Raw genomic sequence first — 26,909 nt, 5'->3', positions numbered from 1 at the left:
GTCAATACAAGGTTCTTCGTTGGTCTCTATCCATTGCGCGTCCATCTTTTGTCAATACAAGGTTCTTTGTTGGTCTCTATCCATTGCCCATCCATCTTTTGTCAATACAAGGTTCTTCGTTGGTCTCTATCCATTGCCCATCCATCTTTTGTCAATACAAGGTTCTTCGTTGGTCTCTATCCATTGCCCATCCATCTTTTGTCAATACAAGGTTCTTCGTTGGTCTCTTTCCATTGCCCGTCCATCTTTTGTCAATACAAGGTTCTTTGTTGGTCTCTATCCATTGCCCATCCATCTTTTGTCAATACAAGGTTCTTCGTTGGTCTCTTTCCATTGCCCGTCCATCTTTTGTCAATACAAGGTTCTTCGTTGGTCTCTATCCATTGCCCATCCATCTTTTGTCAATACAAGGTTCTTTGTTGGTCTCTATCCATTGCCCGTCGATCTTTTGTCAATACAAGGTTCTTCGTTGGTCTCTATCCATTGCCCGTCCATCTTTTGTCAATACAAGGTTCTTTGTTGGTCTCTATCCATTGCCCGTCCATCTTTTGTCAATACAAGGTTCTTCGTTGGTCTCTTTCCATTGCCCGTCCATCTTTTGTCAATACAAGGTTCTTCGTTGGTCTCTTTCCATTGCCCGTCCATCTTTTGTCAATACAAGGTTCTTTGTTGGTCTCTATCCATTGCCCTTCCATCTTTTGTCAATACAAGGTTCTTTGTTGGTCTCTATCCATTGCCCGTCCATCTTTTGACAATACAAGGTTCTTCGTTGGTCTCTATCCATTGCCCTTCCATCTTTTGTCAATACAAGGTTCTTTGTTGGTCTCTATCCATTGCCCGTCCATCTTTTGTCAATACAAGGTTCTTTGTTGGTCTCTATCCATTGCCCGTCCATCTTTTGTCAATACAAGGTTCTTCGTTGGTCTCTTTCCATTGCCCGTCCATCTTTTGTCAATACAAGGTTCTTTGTTGGTCTCTATCCATTGCCCGTCCATCTTTTGTCAATACAAGGTTCTTCATTGCTCTCAATCCATTGCCCGTCCATCTTTTGTCAATACAAGGTTCTTTGTTGGTCTCTATCCATTGCCCGTCCATCTTTTGTCAATACAAGGTTCTTCGTTGGTCTCTTTCCATTGCCCGTCCATCTTTTGTCAATACAAGGTTCTTCGTTGGTCTCTTTCCATTGCCCGTCCATCTTTTGTCAATACAAGGTTCTTCGTTGGTCTCTTTCCATTGCCCGTCCATCTTTTGTCAATACAAGGTTCTTCGTTGGTCTCTATCCATTGCCCGTCCATCTTTTGTCAATACAAGGTTCTTTGTTGGTCTCGATCCATTGCCCATCCATCTTTTGTCAATACAAGGTTCTTTGTTGGTCTCGATCCATTGCCCGTCCATCTTTTGTCAATACAAGGTTCTTTGTTGGTCTCTATCCATTGCCCTTCCATCTTTTGTCAATACAAGGTTCTTCGTTGGTCTCTATCCATTGCCCGTCCATCTTTTGTCAATACAAGGTTCTTCGTTGGTCTCTATCCATTGCCCTTCCATCTTTTGTCAATACAAGGTTCTTTGTTGGTCTCTATCCATTGCCCATCCATCTTTTGTCAATACAAGGTTCTTCGTTGGTCTCTATCCATTGCCCGTCCATCTTTTGTCAATACAAGGTTCTTCGTTGGTCTCTATCCATTGCCCGTCCATCTTTTGTCAATACAAGGTTCTTCGTTGGTCTCTATCCATTGCCCATCCATCTTTTGTCAATACAAGGTTCTTTGTTGGTCTCTATCCATTGCCCATCCATCTTTTGTCAATACAAAGTTCTTCGTTGGTCTCTATCCATTGCCCATCCATCTTTTGTCAATACAAGGTTCTTCGTTGGTCTCTTTCCATTGCCCGTCCATCTTTTGTCAATGCAACGTTCTTCGTTGGTCTCTATCCATTGCCCTTCCATCTTTTGTCAATACAAGGTTCTTCGTTGGTCTCTATCCATTGCCCGTCCATCTTTTGTCAATACAAGGTTCTTCGTTGGTCTCTATCCATTGCCCGTCCATCTTTTGTCAATACAAGGTTCTTCGTTGGTCTCTATCCATTGCCCGTCCATCTTTTGTCAATACAAGGTTCTTCGTTGGTCTCTATCCATTGCCCATCCATCTTTTGTCAATACAAGGTTCTTCGTTGGTCTCTATCCATTGCCCATCCATCTTTTGTCAATACAAGGTTCTTCGTTGGTCTCTATCCATTGCCCATCCATCTTTTGTCAATACAAGGTTCTTCGTTGGCCTCGATCCATTGCCCGTCCATCTTTTGTCAATACAAGGTTCTTCGTTGGTCTCTATCCATTGGCCATCCATCTTTTGTCAATACAAGGTTCTTCGTTGGTCTCTATCCATTGCACGTCCATCTTTTGTCAATACAAGGTTCTTCGTTGGTCTCTATCCATTGGCTATCCATCTTTTGTCAATACAAGGTTCTTCGTTGGTCTCTATCCATTGGCCATCCATCTTTTGTCAATACAAGGTTCTTCGTTGGTCTCCATCCATTGCCCATCCATCTTTTGTCAATACGAATTTCGTTCTTTGGTCTTTGTCCATCAAACCAAAGGCAACACATTTTCAAAATTTTCTCCCCCGTAGCTAGTAAGCAAAAGTAGATTTTTCAAAATGACCACTAGATATTGAATAAAATATGGCCTTGACGGCGTTGGACATTTTGTTACAAAGGATGTTTATCATGTAATAAGGCGGTTCTTTACTTGCTGTATACATGTAGATGAACAATTGCTGTTGTGCTGAATAGACTCTCTCACATCAAGTTTGTTTCACATTTAGCCATCATCAAACAAACATGGGTGTATACTCTGATTGCCCGGGAGTTTATGACTGTGTGATGTCATATTTGTGGCGTTCGATCAAACACACACGTTGCGCAAATTCTGCATCTCTGAAGTACAATCAGATTATGTTTGATCGATCAAGATAACAGACAATTAAACGTGTTTTGATAAACTAATTAAAACTTCACATGACTGAATACAATTTTGTCCATGCCATGTTTCTCTCAGAAAACGTAAATAATAACAACAGGAATTGAATCTGACAACACAACACCAATGATATTGCTATATTTTAATGACAAAAAACAAAGAGTACATTCGGAGTTGAAAACATAAATATCAATACTGTGTCAGCTAGCGACCCACAGTTCCGTCATAAGTATATGAAGTAAACACTTGTAAACACCATGGAACCGTAGGCCTTATTTACTGAAGAGGAATGGCTGTAGACACTGAAAGACGACAGTTTTGTGGTTCAAGATAAAACGTACTTGGGAGGCTCATACTGACTTGTCTGGCCTCGTTTTGAATTAACCAATCGCCTTCACTCTCTGAATATGTTTAATTGTGACAATTGCCACTTAAAAGCAAAGGTGTGTTTGACCAATTTTCAGTTGGGAGATTCCCTTTAAAGGTCAAATAAGTATTCCGTGACCACGGTGTCTGGAAATGATTATAGAAAATACTGTTTGTGACATTTTGTGGTTTGAAATGATTAGGAAGAAACGCGTTTGTCTCATCAATGCCCCAATACGTATTTTGATTATTGCTTTTAGCCTAGCAATTGCGTCTGTTTTCCAATCTTGGGTAATAATACTGGTTGTAGAATACGATAGACAGTGATAACCCTCAGAAAGACAAGTAAACACGATATTCCTCCCGTCTTCCCAGAACTCCATGGACCAAAAGTCATGAGGTGGGCGTCCAGGAAATCAACATAAACTAAAACGTCTAAACGAAAACATCTGATATTTGAGCAACTTTTTTATATCACATCAGCTTGGACACTCCGATTCATCTCCTATGACTTTGGTCGGCAGGTATTGCTCAAAATGTCAAAGAGAGTAAGCTCCCTTGGTGTTCATGAAAACATCTGATGACGTCATCACAGAAGAGGCGTGGTTAGTCTGTTGCCTCTACTGTGTCGGGGATCGGGAGGCTGTTCCGAATGGTGACGGATATTGCCGAAGCCAGGGTGTATTCCTACGGAATCCATATTTCCCATTGTACCCGACAACAGGCTTCACTCCTTGCATGAACTGCGCATGTCCGTTGACTACATCCGGTGAATGACCTTAAAAGTAACAATATTTCATCAGTTTAATTTATTCTAGAGGAGAATAAAGAAAAACATATCGGAAAACTTAATTGAAACCTTTGTCAGAGTACCTATGACGAGTTATTACAATTCGCTTCTGGACTTTTTGAGAAAGGATCAAAATGACTAATCTAAATATGGAACCTACCCTATGTGGCATTTCTACTATGCGCCTACTGCTGTATCGCCGGATTATTTTACACGCAAACATCGTGATGGCAACCAGATGCATATTTGTGTATTTCTTTATAAATAAACTATTCTTCCTTCTGTCTGACATCCAAATATGTTTTTATTTTAACCCCCTCTCGTCCACCCAATATTGTCTCCCTTCATAATCTGTCTGGCAAAAGAAAGTATACACTTGAAAATTGGATTTGACCAAAAATTACAAACGTTATCAAAATGATACTAGGCTGAAAACAGTCGCCGAAACACTTCAAACACAACTATGATACCCGTATGAAATGCATCATCATCGAAAACCCCTTTCTTGTTGATTTCATGTATAGCCACCTTTGAAAATGGGTGTATACTTTGTTTGCCCGGCAGTGTATGATGTGTCCCTCTTATCCACGTGTAGTCTGTCACACAGACCCTGATACAAATGTATCCAGTACCGCCCATGCAAGTATTAAATAGTTGGCAAGTCTAGATTACTGCAGTTTGAAATGGATAGTCTCTTGGCTCCTTATTATTAAAAGGTCATTTAACAACTTTTTTCTGTGAAGTATTTGCATTTCAATGCTTCAGTGAAATAACAAGGATGACTGCACATTTCCTAAAGGCACAAGGTTCCACCTTGGAAATAGATGACTGTAATATCTGTCCAATCAGATCCAGATTGAAGACACGTCTATTCAATGAAGCCTTCACCATGTTCACATAAGTGTGTTTCAGATGTGTTCAGACTGGACAGCGCTTTTGAGCAGTTGTATGTAAGAGGATACTAGCGCTACATAATTCGACGTATGTATGTATGTATGTATGTATGTATGTATGGTATGTATGTATGTATGTATGGATGTATGGATGTATGTATGGATGGATGGATGGATGGATGGATTTCAGAGAGTAGCTGTTAGCCATTCTAAAAACGAAGAGAGTCTCTGGGCTCCATTTTATTATATTGTATTTAGATAATTTAACAAGGTATTTTTCTGTAAAGGATTTTCATTTCAGAGACTAGATGTAAGTCTTATCCACGTGATACATGCCCAGTCCCTCTTGGAATGTCAAGAACGACTTGGTGAGTTGTTTTAGAATTGTCAAGATAGGTCATGGAGTAAGCGTTGTGGAAAATGAACCACGCACGCATGTGACATCTTCTAAAGAAATCAAATCAAATAACGAATGAGGAGATTACGTATACCATGTTATCGTTTATATTACATATCCTGCAGGTGATAAATGACGATATACAGACCGGCGCCAAACTGGTTCCTCATGGACAAGTATTGGTAGCCAGCTCCTTTCTCGTGGAAGTAGTCCATCACGGGCCCGTCAATGGAGGTCCCACCTGTTTCCTGGAACACAAGAGACTGACTTCAGAAATCGCTGACGCACACCATGACGAAATTCTTTGAATATATGAATCCGTGCATTTGATAAATTCGTTGATGGCTTTACATTATTTGGATTCTTCATGACAGCCACCTCTATTGCACACCAAGGCGATCGTTTGTATTTTGTCAATATTGAAACTTAATTTGTTTTTAATTAATATGATGTAAACAATAGTCAAACAATTCCGAACAACATGTCAAAATACGTCGTTCACATTGAAAACCATTCTTCGTAGTCTCTTAATGAAATGACAGACTAGGGAGGACAATATGACAGAGGTTAATGTTGTTGTTGTCATGGCGATCTAATATGGAACCGGTTTCTTATATCTTATATCTAATATCATCAATATCACACATCCCTTGCTACATTAATTAGGCAACCTCCCAGTGGGGGTGGTGAGAATAGATCCCCAGCACTCAATTGTTTGTCGGAAGAGGTGTTTAAAGTGAATCGGGTGGTTAGGCCCTGTGACTGGATTGATTGCAGGCCATCGTATCTCGACGGCATGGATTGTTGTTCATAATATTAATCACTGGTTTGTCTGGTCCAGACTCGACTGTTTACAGGCCGCCGTGATGTAGGAGCGCTATTGCTGTGTGCTCCGGTAAACAACTAGCACTAACAATTCAACCACCCTGTGGCGATTCCTGGTGTCTATTGGTCCAAAGCAACCTATGTTAGTTGTAGGCGGTGACTTAATGAATCCAGGATCAGACTCAGTGACTTAGTTTATTGGTGTCATCATACCCTATACGTTGTTCATATCAAGTAATGGAACGTCTGGTCCAGATTAGTTTATATACATGCCAACGTGAAACAGATGGAATATCACTGACTGCGGCATTAGACAACATGCATTCCCTCAACCTTCAGCAGGGGGCACGGGTGGCCCAGTCGTCTAAGGCGCCGCGATTTGCTGTGCGGGGTTGCGTCCCTGGGGCACGCCAAAAACCTATGATTGTGGGTTCGAATCCCGGTACGCCCCGATTATGTCTCTAGGTTTGTCAGCACCATACCCGTGCTCGTGGGTTTCACCGAAGTGGTAAACGCCTGAGACCTGCATCACTTCGGGCTTTCCTCCCACATTAAGCTGACACGCCGTGATATAAGTGGAATAAAGTTAAAAGCGGCGTTAAACCCAACTCACTCTCTCACTCATCCTTCATCAATATTATCATCTGAACACCTCGTCAAGACATACACATCCTGTAGGTTGTAATCTGACCTAGATGTCGGGACACAGGTGTGTCGTGTCGAGGTGACATCCTACAGATGCACTGTCTCACCTGAGTTACTTGGGGGGACTGAATGTGGCGCTGTCTCACCTGAGTTAAGTGGGAGGACTGAATGTGGCACTGTCCCTTATGAGATAAGTGTCGAGACACTGTCTCACTCAACAAAGACTCATCAGGATCTCGCTCTGGGGGCTGTCTCTCATACTCTGACTGGCAACAGCCAATTACCACGAGTAAGCTTCACTCCATTTCAAATTAACCTTGCGAGTAGACTCACATGAATTCCAACAGAATTATATATGTACAGTTTCACGCAACAGACACTTGCAGAGAGAAAAAAACCGACCGATCTATATTGTACACGGCCGCATGGGCAAACAAAGCTAAAACATATCTTGTCTACGCAGCAACAAACATGAATAGCAATTTAAATATTTATGGCAGCACATTGCGATAACGTTCAACGAGATAAACTTTTCTAAGACCAGGAACTTAATTAGAATGGGTTTTTTACACGTAGATCAAGATTTGGGGACACAAAGCAATACTGTAAACAGACCGCCGTGTCAGATAAGATTGTTTGTTATATCTGGTCAATTTTGAGATGAACTCTAAATCTGTTTTGCAAACACCAAATTTGCTTGAATGCCTTTGTAAGCCTATTGACTGTGTGGATTACATGATCCCTTAAGTCCGCCGTCATATATCAGTGCGAGTGTCCGTGTTTATATATTTATGTACACAGACTCGGTCCCTTTGCCCAAGGCTTGTCGCATGTTGACTAAGGAGTATCGGAGTCCACATCATGTTGTGTCTGGCCCGTGGGTCGTTGCTCATGCACTCAACCACTGGTTTGCCTTGCTCAGACTCGAAAATTTACAGGCAACCGTGACATTGCTGACATTCACTCACTCATTCTTTCATTCACTGTTGTAAAGCCTAGCTATAAAGCAGCTATAAACTCTTACGTTTGTTCACTTATATCACACCATAGAAGGGCAAATTCATTAACTCCAAACCGTCTCCGTGGTCCAGTGGTTCAGTGCGTCCGTTTGGAGAACGGAAGGTCCGGGGTTCGTACCCGACCGCGTCATACCAAAAGACGTTAATAGTTGATATTTGTTGTTACCCTGCCTGGTGTTCGCCATTAAGGGGCTAAAACAAGGACTGGTCGGCTCTCATAATGTGGGGTATCCATGTTAAACATGGTATCTCAGGGGGCTAGCACTATACAATCGGGATCAGTCCGGACAAGTACGAGCAGCCCCACCCAACACGTGCATGCACTTCGCTGTGTAAGTGCAATACAATACTCTTGAATGAGACATTAATCCCCATTTCAAGTTATCTCACCTCATTAACTCCAACTGAAGAATCTCAGTATATCTCTTAACCAGATGTGTGTTCACGATCCTGGCATCAAGACAGTGAATCAATATCCAACTCCCTGTTGTGTGAAAACTGACGGCTAGACATGATGATGCATATTGTTGGTCCAGACATTAACGGTACACAGTAAAATATATTTCATAGACGCACGTTGACAAATTCCTTAAGACGACCATGTCCAAAATGCCAATGATTCCAGTTGAAACTTTATGACGTATTTTACGCAAGCACTACTAAGTCAAATATACTCTTCAAAAGAAGTTAAAGAACACCCGATTTCTTCATATAACTGTTGGGCGGTCGGGTAGCCTAGTGGTTAAAGCGTTCGCTCGTCACGCCGAAGACCCGTGTTCAATTCCCGACATGGGTACAATGTGTGAAGCCCATTTCTGGTGTCCCCCGCCGTGATATTGCTGGAATATTGCTAAAAGCGGCGTAAAACCAAACTCACTCACTCACTCACTCATATAACTGTTGTTAACCTGTCATGACGTGACCGATGAACTATATTAATAGCCATATGAAAACATCGGGTCTTTTTTATATTTCTTTTGAGTAGTACAACCCAGTCAATGGTTGTCATGACGACAAACACAAGGTGTCAGTGATGTCCAGCAGACAGATAAAAAAGTTCCAATAAAGGAATTTGATCTCCCCATTAACATGATCATGGTATTTTTAGCTTCTACAACCTCTGGTTGTCATCATCCAAGACGATGTACAGTTTCAAAGTGGTGAATTTAAAAAAAATATATATTCACCGTTTGTATACATGAAAAATGCTTTAATTATATTTCTTATTTTAAAAAAAGGAATTTGCTTTTGGATATGCTCTATTTTTTTCATTTAGCCTGTGGTACTCACTAATTCTGTTCATAAACGCCAAATCACAAATAATACTTATAGTAAAATAATAAAACGTTTATAACCAGCCTGACTGTGCCAGAATCACCCAAACCCTGCTGCATCTTTAATTTTAATCTGTAAATAATAATCATAATCATAATCATAATCATAATCATAATCATCATCATCATCATCATCATCATAAATAAATATTTAAAAGGTAACTGAATATATTATTGTATGTACAGCTTACAAATGAAATTAAACAGAAAGAAAGAGACGCGCCTGTAATTTATCAAGTAACTGCCGTCACAACAACAATCATGACGCACGACATTCCAGGGTCCACCTGCAATAACCGCACTCTAATCTCTCAAGTCGATTTTTTCTCTGGTCTCACCATGGAGTCAGCGCAGTGGGGGAGGTAATGCTGCGTCTTCAAGTGACTCGGTGTCAATACAATACCTGTAGCCGACACCTGGGTCAGCTCTACATGGGGCTATAACCCCGTCTGTATACCTAACACAGTTGTGGATTTGAAAGCTCCGATAAGCTAAGAACAGATCGAATGTGCTTAGGATTAGGGTCATTTAAAGCATTTCGATTTCGAGTATCAGTGATATTGGTTTCAACATCTTGACATAATAAATCTCCATTAAAGCTTGCGTAAAATTAGTAAACAGAATGAGAATCATTTATATCGGTTAAAGCTTCATTGTTTTTATCCAATGTTTATTTGTCTCTAAACACTCCTATTCTATATATAGAACTACAAGGACTATACTCGTTAGGTAGTAAAGTAAATACAGTAAACTACGGTTATAACGAACTCAAAGGGACTACTTGTTTTAGTTCGTAATAACCGTAGTTCGTTATATGCATGTATACAGCATATATTCATTAAATGGCCGGGACTAAAAAATAAGTTCGATATATCGGTCAGTTCGTTATAAGCGTTTTCGTTATAAACGTAGTTTACTGTATATGCGATAAAACCATTTCCATACTCATCAGAAATCTCTGCTAGAGCAGAGCCCATTATACTATTCCGACTGTATCATGAGCACGTGTTTATGAATCACTATCAAATAATGACGATGCTAGGTTTTCTCGAATAAGTGAGCGTATCCTGCCTCATCGGTTGCACCCGTCACAACCACATGCAGAGGCAGGTCAAGTGTTCATCTGGACAAAATAGGGAAATACATCGGACAAAACTTTGGCCACAGATGCGCTAAATTTGGAAATGTTCTCCACGTGTCTACTATAAAACGTTTTGAAAAGTTTACTGAGGCCTCGAAAACGGTAACATCAAACTCCTAAGAAAGAGTCGTATGACGTTCATTGAAATCTACGTAGAAAGGGGATGGTCGATTGTTCCTGAAATGTCGTGAAACGTAGACAACAAAGGCTGTAGCTGTTGGAATATTGCTCAACATAAAGGAAAAGTTGACTATTGGAAAGTTGAAATCCTTTTTGGAATACAAACTTACAGTCTTGTGGACATTGACCTCTCGAATCTGAAACTACTGCTGACCCAAATGAGAATTGGGTCGTCACAATGAGTGAAGGTCATCGTGACCCAACAGCGTAGATAGTCAGCCATGGGTCTCCCTGTCCCAGACTCAATTATTTACAGGCCGCCGCATCGTTTGATTGTTACGACCGGCGACGTTAAATGATATGCTTTCTCCCATCATATATAGTTGTTTTACGCATTTTGTGCGCGACAACTGTGTTTCTGTTCCTCTATGACATGTATGTGGACTTAGGCAACACGAACGCAATCAGCCTTGACGCGGTAACACATGCACCCGTGAAGATCCGGGGTAGAATAGATCTTCAGCAACACATGCTTGCCGTAACAGGCTACTATGTTTGTCGTAAGAGGCGACTAACGGGATCGGATGGTCACGCTTGCTGACTTGGTTGATGCATGTCATCGTAGATCGAAGCTCATGATATTAATTAATGGATTATCTGGTCCGGACGCGATTATTTACAAACCGCCGTCATATAGCTGGAATATTGCTGAGGGCGGCGTTAAACAACAAACAAACAAATAAAGCTGTAACATTGTTATTATGGGATCACCACGCATGAGCGAGTGAAGTGGTGTTTCTTTAAGTTTCCATACACATTATCACCATGACAACATCATGGCTTCTCAATGGAACGATGTTCTTATGTTCCTTTCTCTATTCTGACACACTAGTAATTACTTACTCACTCACTCACTCACCCATGCACTCCCAACATTAAACATTCTGTTGTCTTCCTGTTGTTCTTTCAGCTGCTTAAGGGCCGAAACATTCACCGCCATGCCATTGATTTCCGACGAGGCCAAGATTATAATACCGTCAATTGCATGAAGTTACCGAACATGTAATACTGCTACGATCGATGTCATGGTCCATATCTTTATCCGTAACAAAATAGATTACCTTCGTTTAACGTCTTCATGCACAGATCATTGTTTTCGTGAACTCCTGCAAAAACTACAGATTACACAGATCAATCCTATCTCCATGGCTATAACCTGATGGCAAGAGTTGCACATTGAAGGAAACAAACATGTGCGTCCTTATACCTGTAGTTCGCTATATATGCGGCTGACGGTGGTATATATACAATACAGGTCCCTGGCCCTATATATCTTGGAGAGCGGAAATAAACTGTAAACCTTTGCGTGTAGATTTATCTATAACGTCATAACTGTTTGGCTATTGTATAATGCCATGCTAAACGACATTTCTCACTTATGTCAGTACGATATTCAACAATCTCTTCCACTCAGTTATCCAAATATAGTCAATTTTCTAAAACTTTGCAGGTTTTTATGAAAACAAAATTTATATTTTTTCCCTGTTTCTTGTCAAAGATAACACTTAATTTTAGTTCAGATTTTTATGTTATTTTCGTCACGCGTGTTACATGGGGAAACCACTTTAAGAATGCATAAGATGTTTGATGTAGCTCGTAGGTGATGTTCTATTATTGATACCGGTAAATTTGTTTCCTGTCAAAATCAATCAAGAACTCTTTGACGTATTGCCTTGTCTGGCACAATCAACGCCAGCGTGTGTCTTGTTGCGTGTCTGTGTGCTGTACATGGAGTTAGATTCAGTGTCTGCAACACATTGACTTAGTATTACCCAGTTCCAGGCAACTTCAAAGTCGCGGTAAGGGTAAAGGGTAATGTCGCGTATGTATTGATAGGGATTGGGGTTAAATCTGTAAGGATCAGTTCTGAATTGTATTGTTTCTGTCCGTCACTGAGAAGTTAACTTAGTGATTTAACAGTAGCTTTGCTATACATGTGACCAAGGCTTGATTCTTCCAATAAGGGGCGGTCGGGTAGCCTAGTGGTTAAAGCGTTCGCTCGTCACGCCGAAGACCCGGGTTCGATTCCCGACATGGGTACAATGTGTGAAGCCCATTCCCGGTGTCCCCCGCAGTGATATTGCTGGAATATTGCTAAAAGCGGCGTAAAACCATACTCACTCACTGATTCTTCCAATGGTCATTTTAGGATTATTCATGGCGTGTCGTCTCCCCTTTGAGGCATTTGTGTAGCACAGTGGTTAACGTGATCGGTCATCGCACCAACACGGGAGTTTTGTTCCTACTTGAGCATTTATGTCAGACCATTCTCAAAACATAAATGAGCCCAAACCATTGCTACAATCATAAGGAAATGTCCATTATACCATTCCAAATATATCATAAGCATGTGTTTAGGAATCATTATGAAATATTCATGACCAGGTGTAAAACCCCACTCACACCCCCTCCAATACTAGATGTTGTCTAATCCTTATGGCCACCCTAACATAAAGTGAGTGAGTATGGTTTTACGCCGCTTTTAGCAATATTCCAGCAATATCAAGGCGGGGGACAGAAATGGGCTTCACACATTTTACCCATATGGGGAATCGAACCCGGGTCATCAGCGTGACGAGCGAACGCTTTAACCACTAGACTACCCCACCGTCCCTAACAAAGAGCAACTGAGACAAATCAGTGAGTAGTGTTATCATGACTATTTCTATTTGATGCAGGGTACTATGCCGGAACAGATTATCTATTTTCATGGTCATGACGTAGAAGGTCTGTGGAATTGAATATATTCTGGAGTCGCTAATTTCCTAGTTTCTTGCAGCATCTTGACTTAGGCCATCGGCCCATGATACAGCAAATTACAGCAGCCACATCAGCCACACATGTGTTGTGTTATGACATCCCAACATCATCAACATATATTGACAGATTTCATACCAGATCAAAATCATCAATGGACATAAATAATCTCGCGTATTTGCTTGAGATATAGAGGTAACGTTTTCCTTCCAGAATTCGTGTTCTGACGTGCTGTCATTGGAAATCACCGACCCGTGTAAGTTCAAGAATCTTGTTGACATTTGAAGATATTTGATTACATACAGAGACTTAAATATGAGTTAATCCTTGTCCTTTCACTCCCCAAAGACGGACTGAATGTGATCATTCAAGCAAAACCTTCTAAAGATCATAAACCCTGTACTCCATTGAATCGAGTGTTGAGACAGGACAAACCAAGAGCATGGAGAGGTGACGACACTTGTTCGTCCGCTACAAGAGGCACGGCTATGTGATATACATATGTATACACCAGCCAGGGTCACACTGAACGGGTGACCGAACAGGACGGACATTTAACAGACTGCTTTGAATATGGTGGTCATGCTATTTCTAGATATAAATCTGAAATCCGATTGAAGGATGGTCGCTCAAGGACATAAGCTACCTACAAAGCTTTCACATCAGAATCTCAACATGTTTTCACATTAAATGTCATATGGATGATAGTTAGAATGAAGGTCCATGCATTGCTTTTTTCAGAATTGATGTGCAAGAACGATTTGAAGCTGGAACAATTTGACTGGTATATGCATTCCAAAGTCATTATTATCAAAATATCTCTTAGGCTCACTACGTGCACCGCAAGGCTGTCGACAATTTACAAGGTCAGTGGCTGAACTGTATTGTTATTCTTAGGTTTTATGTATCAAAACACAAACCATTGAAAAACACAGATATACACTGCAACCCAAGCCCTTGATGCCAGATTGCAGTTACTTATGGTCAGGTCATACTAAACGGCTGTTGACTCAGGCATTATACGGGAGCCCTATGTTTGTAAAGCACCTGTCAATCATGTGAAATAACGCTAGTGATAATAATCAAGTATTACGCAGTCTGACTATAACAGTACTTGTTCAACATCGTGTTTGTGTGGTCTTTAACCTTGACGCTTTATGGCGTTTGTGGTTTGTAGCAGTGTCACAGGTGACCCTATACAGGTGTGATTAAATGCTTTGGGGCGTACTTGAACTGTGATAGTCATGCAGTGTTCATGTGGAAGCCATGGGGTTGATCTTGTTTACACAGGTTGATTAATGGTTGAAACTGTACATTCGACCACATGCATAGCGACTTTTGTCACAAGCAGACTAAGCCGCGCATATACACAAACACGTCTTTCGGCTCGGCGGGCTTGACTTTAACGAAATGCCGTACTGACACTGAACACAAATCGAAACACTATAGAGTACAGAAAGGTAAAAAGTTTTTGTATTGTTTTGTTTGTTTGTTGATTAACGCCGCACTCATCAATATTCCAACTATATGACGGCAGTCTGTAAATAATCGAGTCTAGACCAGACAATCCAGTGACTGACATCATGAGCATCGATCTACCCAAGAAGGATACGATGACATGCATCAACCAAGTCAGCGATCCTGACCACCCGATGCCGTTAGTCGCCTCTTTGGACAAGCATAGTCGCCTGTTGCGGCAATCATGGGTTGCTGAAGACATATTCTAACAGGGATCTTCACGGGTCGAAGGTAATAAATAATAAAATGAAGTGAATCAATGGAAGTATAATCAAAGTTATATTACTTCCGAGGGTAGTCAAAGTTCATGGAGTTTTTTCATTCCCAATTTACGACTTAGGGTTCAAGTGAAAACATAAATCGTCAACGCCAGAAAATAACCAGTCTCAATAATCTGCTGAAACAGATTCCATTGGGCGAAAAATGCAAAATAGTGGCGAATATCATATCACTATAAAATAGTAATGACACCAGGTGTTCCTGGTAGGTATGTCCTGATCTATCGCTGGTACCCGTCACTCACAAAGACAAATTGGGTTTGACGTTCCTATTTACTCCATCTAATCGGGCATTAAACGACAACACGCTACCTGGCCCTACCTGGGTGCCTGGACGAAGGGTTTCTTGCGTCCAGCTGATCAATCAGTCAATCAACATAGTTCATATATTCATTCTTGTGAGTCAACTTCACTTATCAATACATATACACGATCACGGTTTGTTTGGCTATTATTTTAATATACCAATACGTGTATATTTAACTGAAGGTAAATGAAATCTCCTCTATCTATACACTTTAGATAATCGCTACATATAAAATAACAGCATAGATAGCATCAATGGTCATTTTTTAAATTATGTAATATTATACACCCTGACATATATGCCGCGAGATGCTATGTAACCATGGCAACTGCTCGTCCTGAGATAGCTCACCTGTCCCGTCCTCCGTAGCGTCCTCTCCACGCCGTGGAACTTGAAGTAGGGTGTGACATGACCGTCCTTCTGGGAGTTGTATGGAGGAACCACAGGCCCAAGTTTCGGGTTAGCTTTAGAATAGTCACAGGATATACTGCTGACTGCGTTACAATCCAGAACAAACGTATGTTCCTTGCCCAGCAGCTCCTGGGGTGGCGGTGTGGGTGGGGTGCGGTAGATCTTGTTCACCCGAGACTTGGATCGCCGGGGGGAGGAAGGGGAGGCGGACATATTTGAAAAAAATCTGAAAATCCGACACCCTCAGATATATTTTCGGCACTGAAATTCTTCAGAGGCGTTGAACGTTTCTTCAAATAAACCTTTGTGGGAATCCGTTATGCGTTAAACTTAAGGATTTGTTCTGTGACTCGGCCAAATTCTTCAGGGTATCTTGTTCCAAATGTTCACGTGCTGTACTAAAGTCTAAGATTGCTTCCACTATACAAGTTGATGAAATCCACGCAGAGCGTTTTAGTCGAGTGACTGGCTTACAACCAGTCGCGAATAGCGCTGTGAAATATACTACACTTGTACATAGCAGGCTGGTTGTCAAACAAGCTAACGGTGGTTGCTATGCGGAGGCCTACCGGTAAATCTTGTATTATTCATACGCAACTCTGGTTACTTGTGCTCGCTAGCTTTGTTTGCACTTGTCCTGTTCCCTTTTGATATTTTAATCTTTTCTAAATTGGTTCGTGTTTCGTTCGACCATTAGAGGCCCTGTTGCTATCACGTGACAAGCTACCTGAGACAAGACTTTAGATTAGCCCGGCCTTAAAGTAGCACGCTTCACTAGGTGCCTTAATCCTGGACAGATTTAATGGACCCAGTAATCTGTTTACAGGTAATATTTCTAAGCGTTATATAATCAACATGTTTAAAGGGAGAGAACGTTTGAACATAAAACCCCTGCCGCCCACTTAATGCATAACCATGCACTGTACAAGTGAACTACTTTAATATACGCTTTTGAACGAGTATTGAAATATAAGTACTTCGTGCAATTGAATCTCGCTTTATTGGCAGCATGTATGACTTAAAAGAGCAAGGAGGATATACATGACCTATATTCATTTTATTCAGAGTATGTACAACGAGGTTAAAAAATAGTTTAGTAGCATAGGTTGTTCAATATTTGTTAACTTAGAAAGGACCCGTGTGTTATAATAGTTAGATTCTTTGTAGTCGCGAGTATTGATTATGTCAATGCTACCGAACCGTCAAACGATTACATTCACCTTGCATACGACACAGCGCAATACAGCGGTAACAAGTCCCCGAGGACGTATGTTGTGACGTATACAACAGACGCTGAGCAACTGCTGGGTGTTACACTTTGCCATGCATCCAGTCATTGTTTCCGATACAAGCGGGACAGTAATTACGTCGAACAGCGTTCAATATTTCTAGGAAATGAACAACCACTAACAGTTAATAGTTTGGTGTTTATTCTTTTCCTCACAATAATAAGACTTTACATATGTTATGTGCCGCGTCAGGCAATAAATACTTACTTTTTTATGCAAATTGTACGAATGGCGGGTGCTACTGGTAGGGCAGGACATGCTTACCCTTTTCGCGAACACCGGGTGTCATCACTGATTTTCAGGGATCCATTCATATAATTTTCACAGCTATTTGCCCTTTATGCCAAGTGGAATCTGTTTCGGCATAAAATCTAGGCTGGTTATACTCTTGCATTGACAATTTATATTTACAATGTTTGAGTGAGTGAGCGAGTGCGTTTGGTTTAATTGCGTTTGGTTTGGATTTCATTCCAGTTATATTACAGTGTATCAGTTATATGTTTGAGTGAGTGAGTGAGTATGGGTTTACGCCGCTTTTAGCCGTATTCCAGCAATATCACAGCGGGGGACACCAGAAATAGGCTTCACACAATGTGCCCATGTTGGGAACGAACCCGGCTGTTCGGCGTGACGAGCGAACGCTTTAACCACTAGGCTACCCGACCGCCCCGTTATATGTTTGAAAGAAATGCCCGAAGTGACGCAGATGTTTACGACATTGGTGAAACCCACGAGCACGGGTATGGTGCTGACACATCTTGATTACCGAAACATAATCAGTGCGATTTTGGGATTCGAACCCACGACCACAATTTTCTCAGGTAATTGCAGCGCCATCCGTGCCCCCTGTTTTGTTTGACTGGTAATAATACGTGTTAAAGGAACATCGTAACTGACTAGAACACGGAGAAGGTCGAGTGGACAGAGCGTCGGCTCGGAGAGCGCAAGGTCGAAAGTTCGCTTCCCTCCGCGTCATACCTAAATACGTTAAAAGATGAAACTTGTTGTTGTCATGCCTGGAGCCCGGCATTAGGGGATTAAGCAAGGACTGTCCATGTTAAACTGCGGCATCAGTGGACAAGCACCATGAAACTGGCATTAGTACGGACTATAATTAGAAGCAGCCACACACGCGCACGCACGCACGCACGCACGCATGCACGCACGCCTCACTTCTCTACACTGCCCTTTTCGATTTAAGAACGTTCAAGGCATTCTGTGTATACCACAGGCTACATAAGAAGCCACAAATCGATCGCCCCACATCTGTCGGAACACACATTGTTTGGCAAACAATGAAAAACGCAACTGTTTATATTCCTTCTTTATTCATCGAACCACAATCTGTTAATACGAGCACTCATGAAAATAATCTCATTAGAAGTGTAAACATACGTCCCTATTTTGTTCTTAAAGTATTTTTCTTGTTACACCCCAGCAACCTATACTGGTCGTAAGTGGCGGCCGACGGGTATCATGGCACCTGTAATACGTGATATACGATACTCACTGTGGAGACACGTAATCCTGTGTTTAGGTCACAGGTCACAAAGCAGGTGAAGTTAAGCAACGTCGGTCGCGGTGAGTCGTTGGATGGTTGACCGTGTTTCGGCAGCTTGACTCCTGAGAGTTTCTAGGGCTTCGGTCCTGCCCCACACTGAACACATGTAGTGTCTCCTTAGGCATGTGACCTTGTTCGAAATATACCGCTGAATACAAGCGGTGAATGGTGTTACATGTTCATTCCCAAATTGAAACCCAGAAGTCTGTACGTAAAAGAACTTGAGTGAAACAAACAAAAAACCAACGAATGGTATACAATTAACTATTGTATTACAAAATTAATTAGGTTTACAAATCAATACAAATTACTGCACAGCAATTACAATGGTAGTACACAATGGAGTGGTAGTACAATATCCAATGGCAGTATACAATTTAATGACAGGACAGTGGTCAGTATCAGTTACAAAAATACAGTGGTGATAGATAAAGTCAGTGATAATAAGCTTCCGAGAAAAAAAGCCAGGGCAGGGAATCCGGGGTGATAAGTGATCTTCACACGAAAGCTGGTCTTGATTTAATGAACTGTGTGAGAGATGCGAGAGCCACGCTCTTGTCCCCTTATATACAGTCTTACTTGCTAATGGAAATTTCCACACAGTGCCATCACAACATAGGATATTCTACATGTTTCTATAACACTCTATCACAGTCCACGGTATTCCGGACGTTTACTCATCACACTTGCATCTAAATATAGTAACTTAATCAAAACTGCTTACATTAAACAGTACTACATTCCTGACAACTAATCACTGTTCAAATACAATGCAATGGGGCGACTACCGAATCTCAACAGAAACAATGTAATACAGTTACAATAAGTGTTTAACAATAAAATACACCGCCATATAACAATTGGTACCCATGCCGCTACGGTTGCATATCCCCCAGGGAGATGAGAATGAATATCAAGTGCATACGGATCCATTGACCAGGGTAATAATACAATCTACCATGGTCTATATTCGCATTTGAGCAGTTATTAATTGGAATTGCGCTATACATATTCCAAATATTATAATTAGCATATCTTCTAAATGAGGTTACGTTATGTAACGAGAGACAGTGAACGAGGTTTTAAGATTCTGGTAACATTATTGAACTGCTGTGTGAGAATCGAACCTCTGACAACATGACTATCTCTCCCCACGTCATATGATAAAGTCGGGTTTTGACGCCATGACCAGGTGAGACCATACCCTACTGGATGCACATAAGCAGATCAGCGGTGACGCGGTGTTAATTTCCCAGCGGGCTCCTTTGAATGGATAAAGATTAATTCACACGCTAATCTATCATGCTCTGGTAGAACTCATCAAACTTGCATAGCCAGCGGAATATTGAATAATCCCTACTTTGAAAACTATAGCAGCTAATGACAAGTTGAAAGGCTTGGGGAATATTACTTCAGAAGTTTATCATAGAACTGGATGTCGTCGGGTAAAAGTCATTTAAAGCCATGTACATACATACACCACATTGTGCAAAATGCCTTGTCACACGCACATTGCATGCCACGACAGATCATTGCTGTCACGAACTGCATTGAAAAAAAACAACAGATTCCATTAATGAGTGAGTGAGTGAGTGAGTTGGGTTTAACGCCGCTTTTAAAAGTATTCTAGTTATATCGCGGCGTGTCAGCTTAATGTGGGAGGAAAGCCCAAAGTGATGCAGGTTTCAGACGTTTACCACTTCGGTGAAACCCACGAGCACGGGTATGGTGCTGACAAACTTAGAAACATAATCGGGGCGAACCGGGATTCGAACCCACAATCATAGGTTTCTGGCGTGCCCAAGGGACGCAACTCTGCACAGCGAATCGCGGCGCCTTAGACGATAGGGCCACCTGTGCCCCCGATTCCATTAGTATTGTCATTCCCGTTTATTCAGTGTATTATATGGTTTAAGCGTTCGCTCGTCATGCCGAAGACCCGGGTTCGATTCCCATCATGGGTACAATGTGTGAAGTCCATTTCTGGTGTCCCCTCCGTCATACTGCTGGAATATTCTTAAAGCGGCGTAAAATCATACTCACTCATTATGATAAATAGTCTGGACCCATAGTCCCCGTGGCATCGTTTTGGACCTCCAGTCAAATGACACACATGGCGAAGAGAAAATGAGTCACTGATCATATAGATGTAAATGGTGACGAAAATGGTGACGTAGCTAAAAGCTCCATGGTATTTATTCTAAAAGAGGGGGCATATAATACCCTCGACTAACGAGGATGTGGTATTGTGAGTCATAGTTCGAATGTTGTTCCATGGACGTGTGTATTTTGACTTAACGCACGACTGTCTATTTCTACAAGCGAGAACATTCTGTAAAAGTTAATTAATATTTTATAAATAATGAACAGCATTAATATCTTTGCAGCTACTATTTTTGCTTATGTATTTCTCTTCGTTTAAATCATTTCGCATAAATATATTGCATTGTCCTCGAATAGACTTTTTACCATAATAGTTTTAATGTTTCATTTAATCATCATGACGATCTATGTGCCCAGCATTTACATAATATACATTTTATTGTGTTTATTTGAAGAGATGGATCTATTGTGTTATCAATATTAGGTGTGATGAGAACCAAACCTTTTCTATGACTTCCAAACGTACAAAAGATCTCAGACCGACATTCCAATATATGGGACATGGTTCAGTTCGAGGCCATCCATGTTTGAAGGCGCCCTCTTCAATAGTCGAAACTGCCTTCAATACTGTCCAGGTATATCAGTGGAAGTATCACACCCTAGGGTCAGGGTTTGAGCTATCACATAATTCAAAAGGACGTTGCCAGACATATTATTGTTCATCAAAACACAATATAATCTTTTGGAAGATATTACCTACAGCAAGGCAACACTCATGACTTGCACGGGTCGGACGACCACATGCGACGTCGGGTCAACATGACAACCATATTCGGTTGGTGCATCTACGGAATCGATACCAAACTGCCACATTAACAGCTCGGACAGTTCCTGGGTTGGGACCAATTAGTAGCAAAACCGTACTCAACCGGTCGAGGGAGCACAACATCCGGCCCCGACGTCCAGCGATACGTCTAATGTTGCTTCCACGTCACCGCCAGGCACATCTAGCTTGTTATAGACAGATTCTGAAGGCCAGAAGAAAAGACTGGGGCAATATACTGTTCACAGGTAAGTCCAGGTTTCATCAGGACATCTCTGATGGTGTGGCAAGGGTCTATAGGCGTCTAGGAGAACGTTTTAGCGACGCTTGCTTTGCTCAACGTCATTATTTTATGCGTGGAAGTGTAATGGTATGGGGTGACATCACAACTCATGGGAGAATACAACTCATAATTATTAATCGTAATTAATCGCTATTAAAACGATATCGTTCGAGATCATGTTCTAACATTTGTGCAAATGCAGGGACGTAGCGTCACGTTTCAGCAGGGTAAAACACGCCCACGTGTTGCACGTGTTGTAACAGACAATATGAGGCAGCACAACATTGCTGTACTGCCATGGCCGACTGATTCTCAAGACCTCTCCCCCACAGAACATGTCTGGGATGAAATGGGGCGACGCCTACAACAGATCCAGCCGGTACGCTAGCTCAGGTCAATCTTTGGCTGACATTTGGAAGAAGATCCCTCAGGCTTTTTTCAATCACCTGGTGTCTTCAATGCGCCGCCGCTGCCTCGTCTGTGTAAACTCAAATGTGGTTACACCCTATATTGACATCGATTGGGGCGTGTCGCTCTCTCATCTGTTACCAGGTTAGATATTGATGTTACCTTTCTCTGAATATTACCATAATGTTGAAGATGACTCTATATCAGCAGGTGTTTTGTCAAAATAGTTATCGAGGGATGTGGAGAAAGAGTAGATCGAAAAGACAAATACTTAATTTGCAATTTAAATAAAACATAAAATCTTATTAAATACTTTGCAGTATAAACAACAAGAACTACCAATACACCATGCCTAAACGTATCTTACAGAGGGAAAGGGGAAAGCTATAATCGTTGTAGGACGAGGTCGTGAGTTAGAGCCAAGGTGTATTCACCAGTGTTTACCTGTGCGTGCTATTTCAACATTAAAGGACCTCGCACAATGTGTGCCTTGACAGCAATTATAAACTGACAGTGTCTCATCGTATGTAGATTTGGGTCGTTGATATGTCAGGCAATATTCTATACAATAACAATATGTTTACCTACCCATCAAGAGGCCAGTGCCATGCCCTCTCATCTGTTACCAGGTTTTGTCGATAATTTGTTATGATAAAACATTGATCAGACAAATGACCAAATATTATGTTGTTATATTCAATAAAACAAAATTTACACCACTTGATTAAGCACAGTTTTTTTCCCGCTAGTATATATTAAAAGTCTGATTCATATCGTATGAGATCTGTACTTTCCCAGTTCTGAATTTTACTTAACCGAACCAGTGACTTTGGAATCAATTTTGCATCATTTAAGTTACATCGGAATCAAGAAAAGAATTCGAAGTGTATTCATATTTTGTGCTGAGGTTGGTTGAACTACTCGTTACCATCTTCGTGAGTCTAGGGCTGTTGTATAAAGAGTCTCCATGTTCGTCGTAGGGGCTGGCAATTGAGGATCGGGTGGTCACAACGAATGACCAAGTTGATTGTGTGTCATCATAAGTCGACTTTCGGCATCGAGCTATCAACCACTAGGCTACCTGGTACAAACTCAACCCTTACGGCACACCGTGGTACATTTGGTATGTTGCTGACTGCCGCGTCAAACAACATTCCTTCACCTGCTAACCGGAAGCTATTCAGATTGGTCAGATTTTGTTCGAGTTACAATACATTTGAAAATCTCTGAGCACTCTGAAGATTGAAACAAACGAAACTGGCATGGAATATCACCCTCACTGACCACAGAAGGTGGGAGGGGCGGTCGGGTAGCCTGGTGGTTAAAGAGTTCGCTCGTCACGCTGAAGACCCGGGTTCGATTCCCGACATGGGTACAATGTGTGAAGCCCATTTCTGGTGTCCCCCGCCGTGATATTGCTGGAATATTGCTTAAAGCGGCGTAAAACCACACTCACTCACTCACTCACTCAGAAGGTGTGAATGGTTTAATAACAGATTCCCATACGCCTTAATGTTGACAACAGTGGCCACCATTCATTTGCACTATTCCAGCAGCTCCAGCCTTTAGTGTCTACATTTCACTTTTGAGATAAAGCCAAACATGCACTTTATGTGAAGATTTCAAAGAGCGTCATAATTCATATGAGTCTTGCTCCAAAATGTGTTATGGTGGACATGTAGAGGTCATTTCCAAATCTGACGCATCAGTGACCAAACTATATATTCAATTCCCTGTATAGACTTGTACCATCAGGTAAACAATTGACTTGCCTTTGTATGTGTTTGTAATGGGTGCACCGGTGGGGCAGGATATGCTCACCTTCTCGCGAACACCTAGTGTCATCACTATTTGATATTGGTTCATAAAGTGAGTGAGTGAGTTTGGTTTAACGCCGCTTTTAACAGTATTCCAGTTATATCGCGGCGTGTCAGCTTAATGTGGGAGAAAAGCCCGAAGTGATGCAGGCCTCAAACGTTTACTACTTCGGTGAAACCCACGAGCACGGGTATGGTGCTGACAAACCTAGAATCGAAATCGGGGCGAACCGGGATTCGAACCCACAATCATAGGTTTCTGGCGTGCCCAAGGGACACAACTCTGCACAGCGAATCGCGGCGCCTTAGACGACTGGGCCACCCGTGCCCCCTTGTTCACATACTTATGATCAGGGAAAGAGTTTTGTCGAATTTATGTATCAGCTATCAACAGGTTAGATATTGATGTTACCTTTCTCTGAATATTACCATAATGTTGAAGATGACTCTATGTCAGCAGGTGTTTTGTCAAAATAGTTATTGAGGGATGTGGAGAAAGAGTAGATCCAAAAGACAAATACTTAATTTGCAATTTAAATAAAACATAAAATCGTATTAAATACTTTGCAGTATAAACAACAAGAACTACCAATACACCATGCCTAAACTTATCTTACAGAGGGAAAGGGGAAAGCCACTAAAATACATACATCCGTTGCTATACTCGTTGTAGGACGAGGTCGTGAGTTAGAGCCAAGGTGTATTCACCAGTGTTTACCTGTGCGTGCTATTTCAACATTAAAGGACCTCGCACAATGTGTGCCTTGACAGCAATTATAAACTGACAGTGTCTCATCGTATGTAGATTTGGGTCGTTGATATGTCAGGCAATATTCTATACAATAACAATATGTTTACCTACCCATCAAGAGGCCAGTGCCATGCCCACTCGGCGGTGTACACAGGCGCGATGTTTGGACTGAGAGGGTCCGTGTTGTGTTGTAATGGAACCTGTTTGTGGGACGTGTGGTATGAATACATGCAAGTATTTGATATATCGCCTTGATATATTTGATATACATCGTACCAATTCATTACTTGGCTTATGAATACGACTGTAATTTATGACGGCGTGTGGGATTAGTTGCATTTAATGTGCTCTAAATAATCCAATGTGTGAATAAGTTTCTCCAGTTTTCCTATTATAAGTTAGTCACTGCTTCCAACCATACTTCCAAACGCTGACAAAAAGCAGATTTTCTGCTATGCTCGTATAGTCATCGTTTCAGAATAATTTTTATACTACTCAAAACATGTCTTGCCATGACAGATTAACTATTGTAATGAAAGAATAGAGTGGTCCTTAACAATTTTGATCCTTAACTATAGTGGTTAGTGTCTTCTGTTAAATAAAATAAAATAGGCATATGCTTGCCGTGTAAGAGCCGACTATTGAGGATCAAGGGTGTAACGTATCATCATATCCTCCTGTCATAGGTTGTTGCCATGAACTAACGTCCAGCATGGTCTAAACCTAATGTATAGGCCGCTGTGATATAGCAGGGATATAGTGACTGCCACGAAAAGCAACATTCACAATTTCACCCCTTCGTTTTTGCATACATTCATTGCTTCCCCTTTATACTGAAAGAGTCATTGCTTTCATATTTCCTTTTATACTCATAGATTCATTGCTTGCATATTGCCTTTCATATACGAAGAGCGATTGTTTCTTAGTGTACCTTTGATACTTGTGTAGCCACTGCTTCCAACGTTCTCCTATATACTCGTAGAGACATCGTGTCCAACTTTCCCCTGTATACTCGTGGCCATTGCTTCCAACTTTCCCCTTTATACTCGAAGAGTGATTGCTTTCATATTTCCACTGCTTCCAACGTTCCCCTTTATACTCGTAGAGACATCGTGTCCAACTTTCCCCTGTATACTCGTGGCCATTGCTTCCTACTTTCCCCTTTATACTCGAAGAGTGATTGCTTTCATATTTCCACTGCTTCCAACGTTCCCCTATATACTCGTAGAGACATCGTGTCCAACTTAGCCTTGTATACTCGTGGCCATTGCTTCCAACGTTCCCCCTATACCCGTAGAGACATCGTGTCCAACTTACCCTTGTATACTCGTGGCCATTGCTTCCTACTTTCCCCCTATACTCGAAGAGTGATTGCTTTCATATTCCCACTGCTTCCAACGTTCCCCCTATACCCGTAGAGACACCGTGTCCAACTTACCTTTGTATACTCGTGGCCATTGCTTCCTACTTTCCCCGTTATACTCGAAGAGTGATTGCTTTCATATTTCCACTGCTTCCAACGTTCCCCTATATACTCGTAGAGACATCGTGTCCAACATACCCTTGCATACTCGTGGCCATTGCTTCCTACTCTCCCCTTTATACTCGTATAGTTATTATATTCAACTGTATTTCATATATTTCAGTGAAAACCTCGTTGTGTTGAATTCCTGATTTTGTTCATTCCTTGAAAACTCTTTATTTTCAATTATTATTACTATTATTATTAACAAGAGTTAAAAATATGTTAAATCTTACTCTGATAAGCCGAACTCAAAGCACAACTAAGCACAAGTTAGAATTTGTATCATTTGAATAAAGATGCATAACTGTAGATATAACAAATGCTTCTTTTTTCCCTTTATACACAGTTTGTTTGACCTACATTATCTACTGGCCTCCGCGATAAAGCTGTAATGATGCTGACTGCGGCGTTACACACTATTCACTCGCCTAGTCATATTTGGTTCCAAGTTTTCTGACTTTCAACTGAAGCAACCTAATGATATTAACTCCCGCTGTGTGCTGAAGACACT

The 26,909-nt window shown here is 41.3% G+C and overlaps 1 protein-coding gene across 1 annotated transcript; it reads right to left on the bottom strand.

Annotated features, from left to right (window-relative positions):
• Positions 1–3,104: 3,104 nt before the first annotated feature.
• Positions 3,105–16,468, bottom strand: LOC124116102 (uncharacterized protein C17orf98-like). Its single transcript, XM_046477328.2, has 3 exons — positions 15,779–16,468; positions 5,572–5,671; positions 3,105–4,121 (listed from the first exon to the last, which is right to left on the bottom strand). Exons 1-3 carry the CDS (start codon positions 16,049–16,051, stop codon positions 3,964–3,966), a joined length of 531 nt encoding a protein of 176 aa, XP_046333284.1. The 5' UTR covers positions 16,052–16,468; the 3' UTR covers positions 3,105–3,963.
• Between the last annotated feature and the right edge of the window lie 10,441 nt (positions 16,469–26,909).

Source organism: Haliotis rufescens, unplaced genomic scaffold, assembly GCF_023055435.1.
Source record: "Haliotis rufescens isolate VD_foot unplaced genomic scaffold, xgHalRufe1.0.p SCAF_4, whole genome shotgun sequence".
Taxonomy (NCBI): Eukaryota; Metazoa; Mollusca; class Gastropoda; order Lepetellida; family Haliotidae; genus Haliotis; species Haliotis rufescens.
Note: the sequence above shows the minus strand (reverse complement) of the source record. Positions and strands in the feature narration are given on the sequence as shown.

Coding starts and splice junctions, on each gene's coding strand:
- LOC124116102 (XM_046477328.2), bottom strand. CDS start 16,051: ATGTCCGCCTCCCCTTCCTCCCCCCGGCGATCCAAGTCTCGGGTGAAC. Junction 5,672..15,778: donor CGCTACGGAGGACGGGACAG/GTGAGCTATCTC, acceptor CTTGTGTTCCAG/GAAACAGGTGGGACCTCCAT. Junction 4,122..5,571: donor GAGGAACCAGTTTGGCGCCG/GTCTGTATATCG, acceptor GTTACTTTTAAG/GTCATTCACCGGATGTAGTC.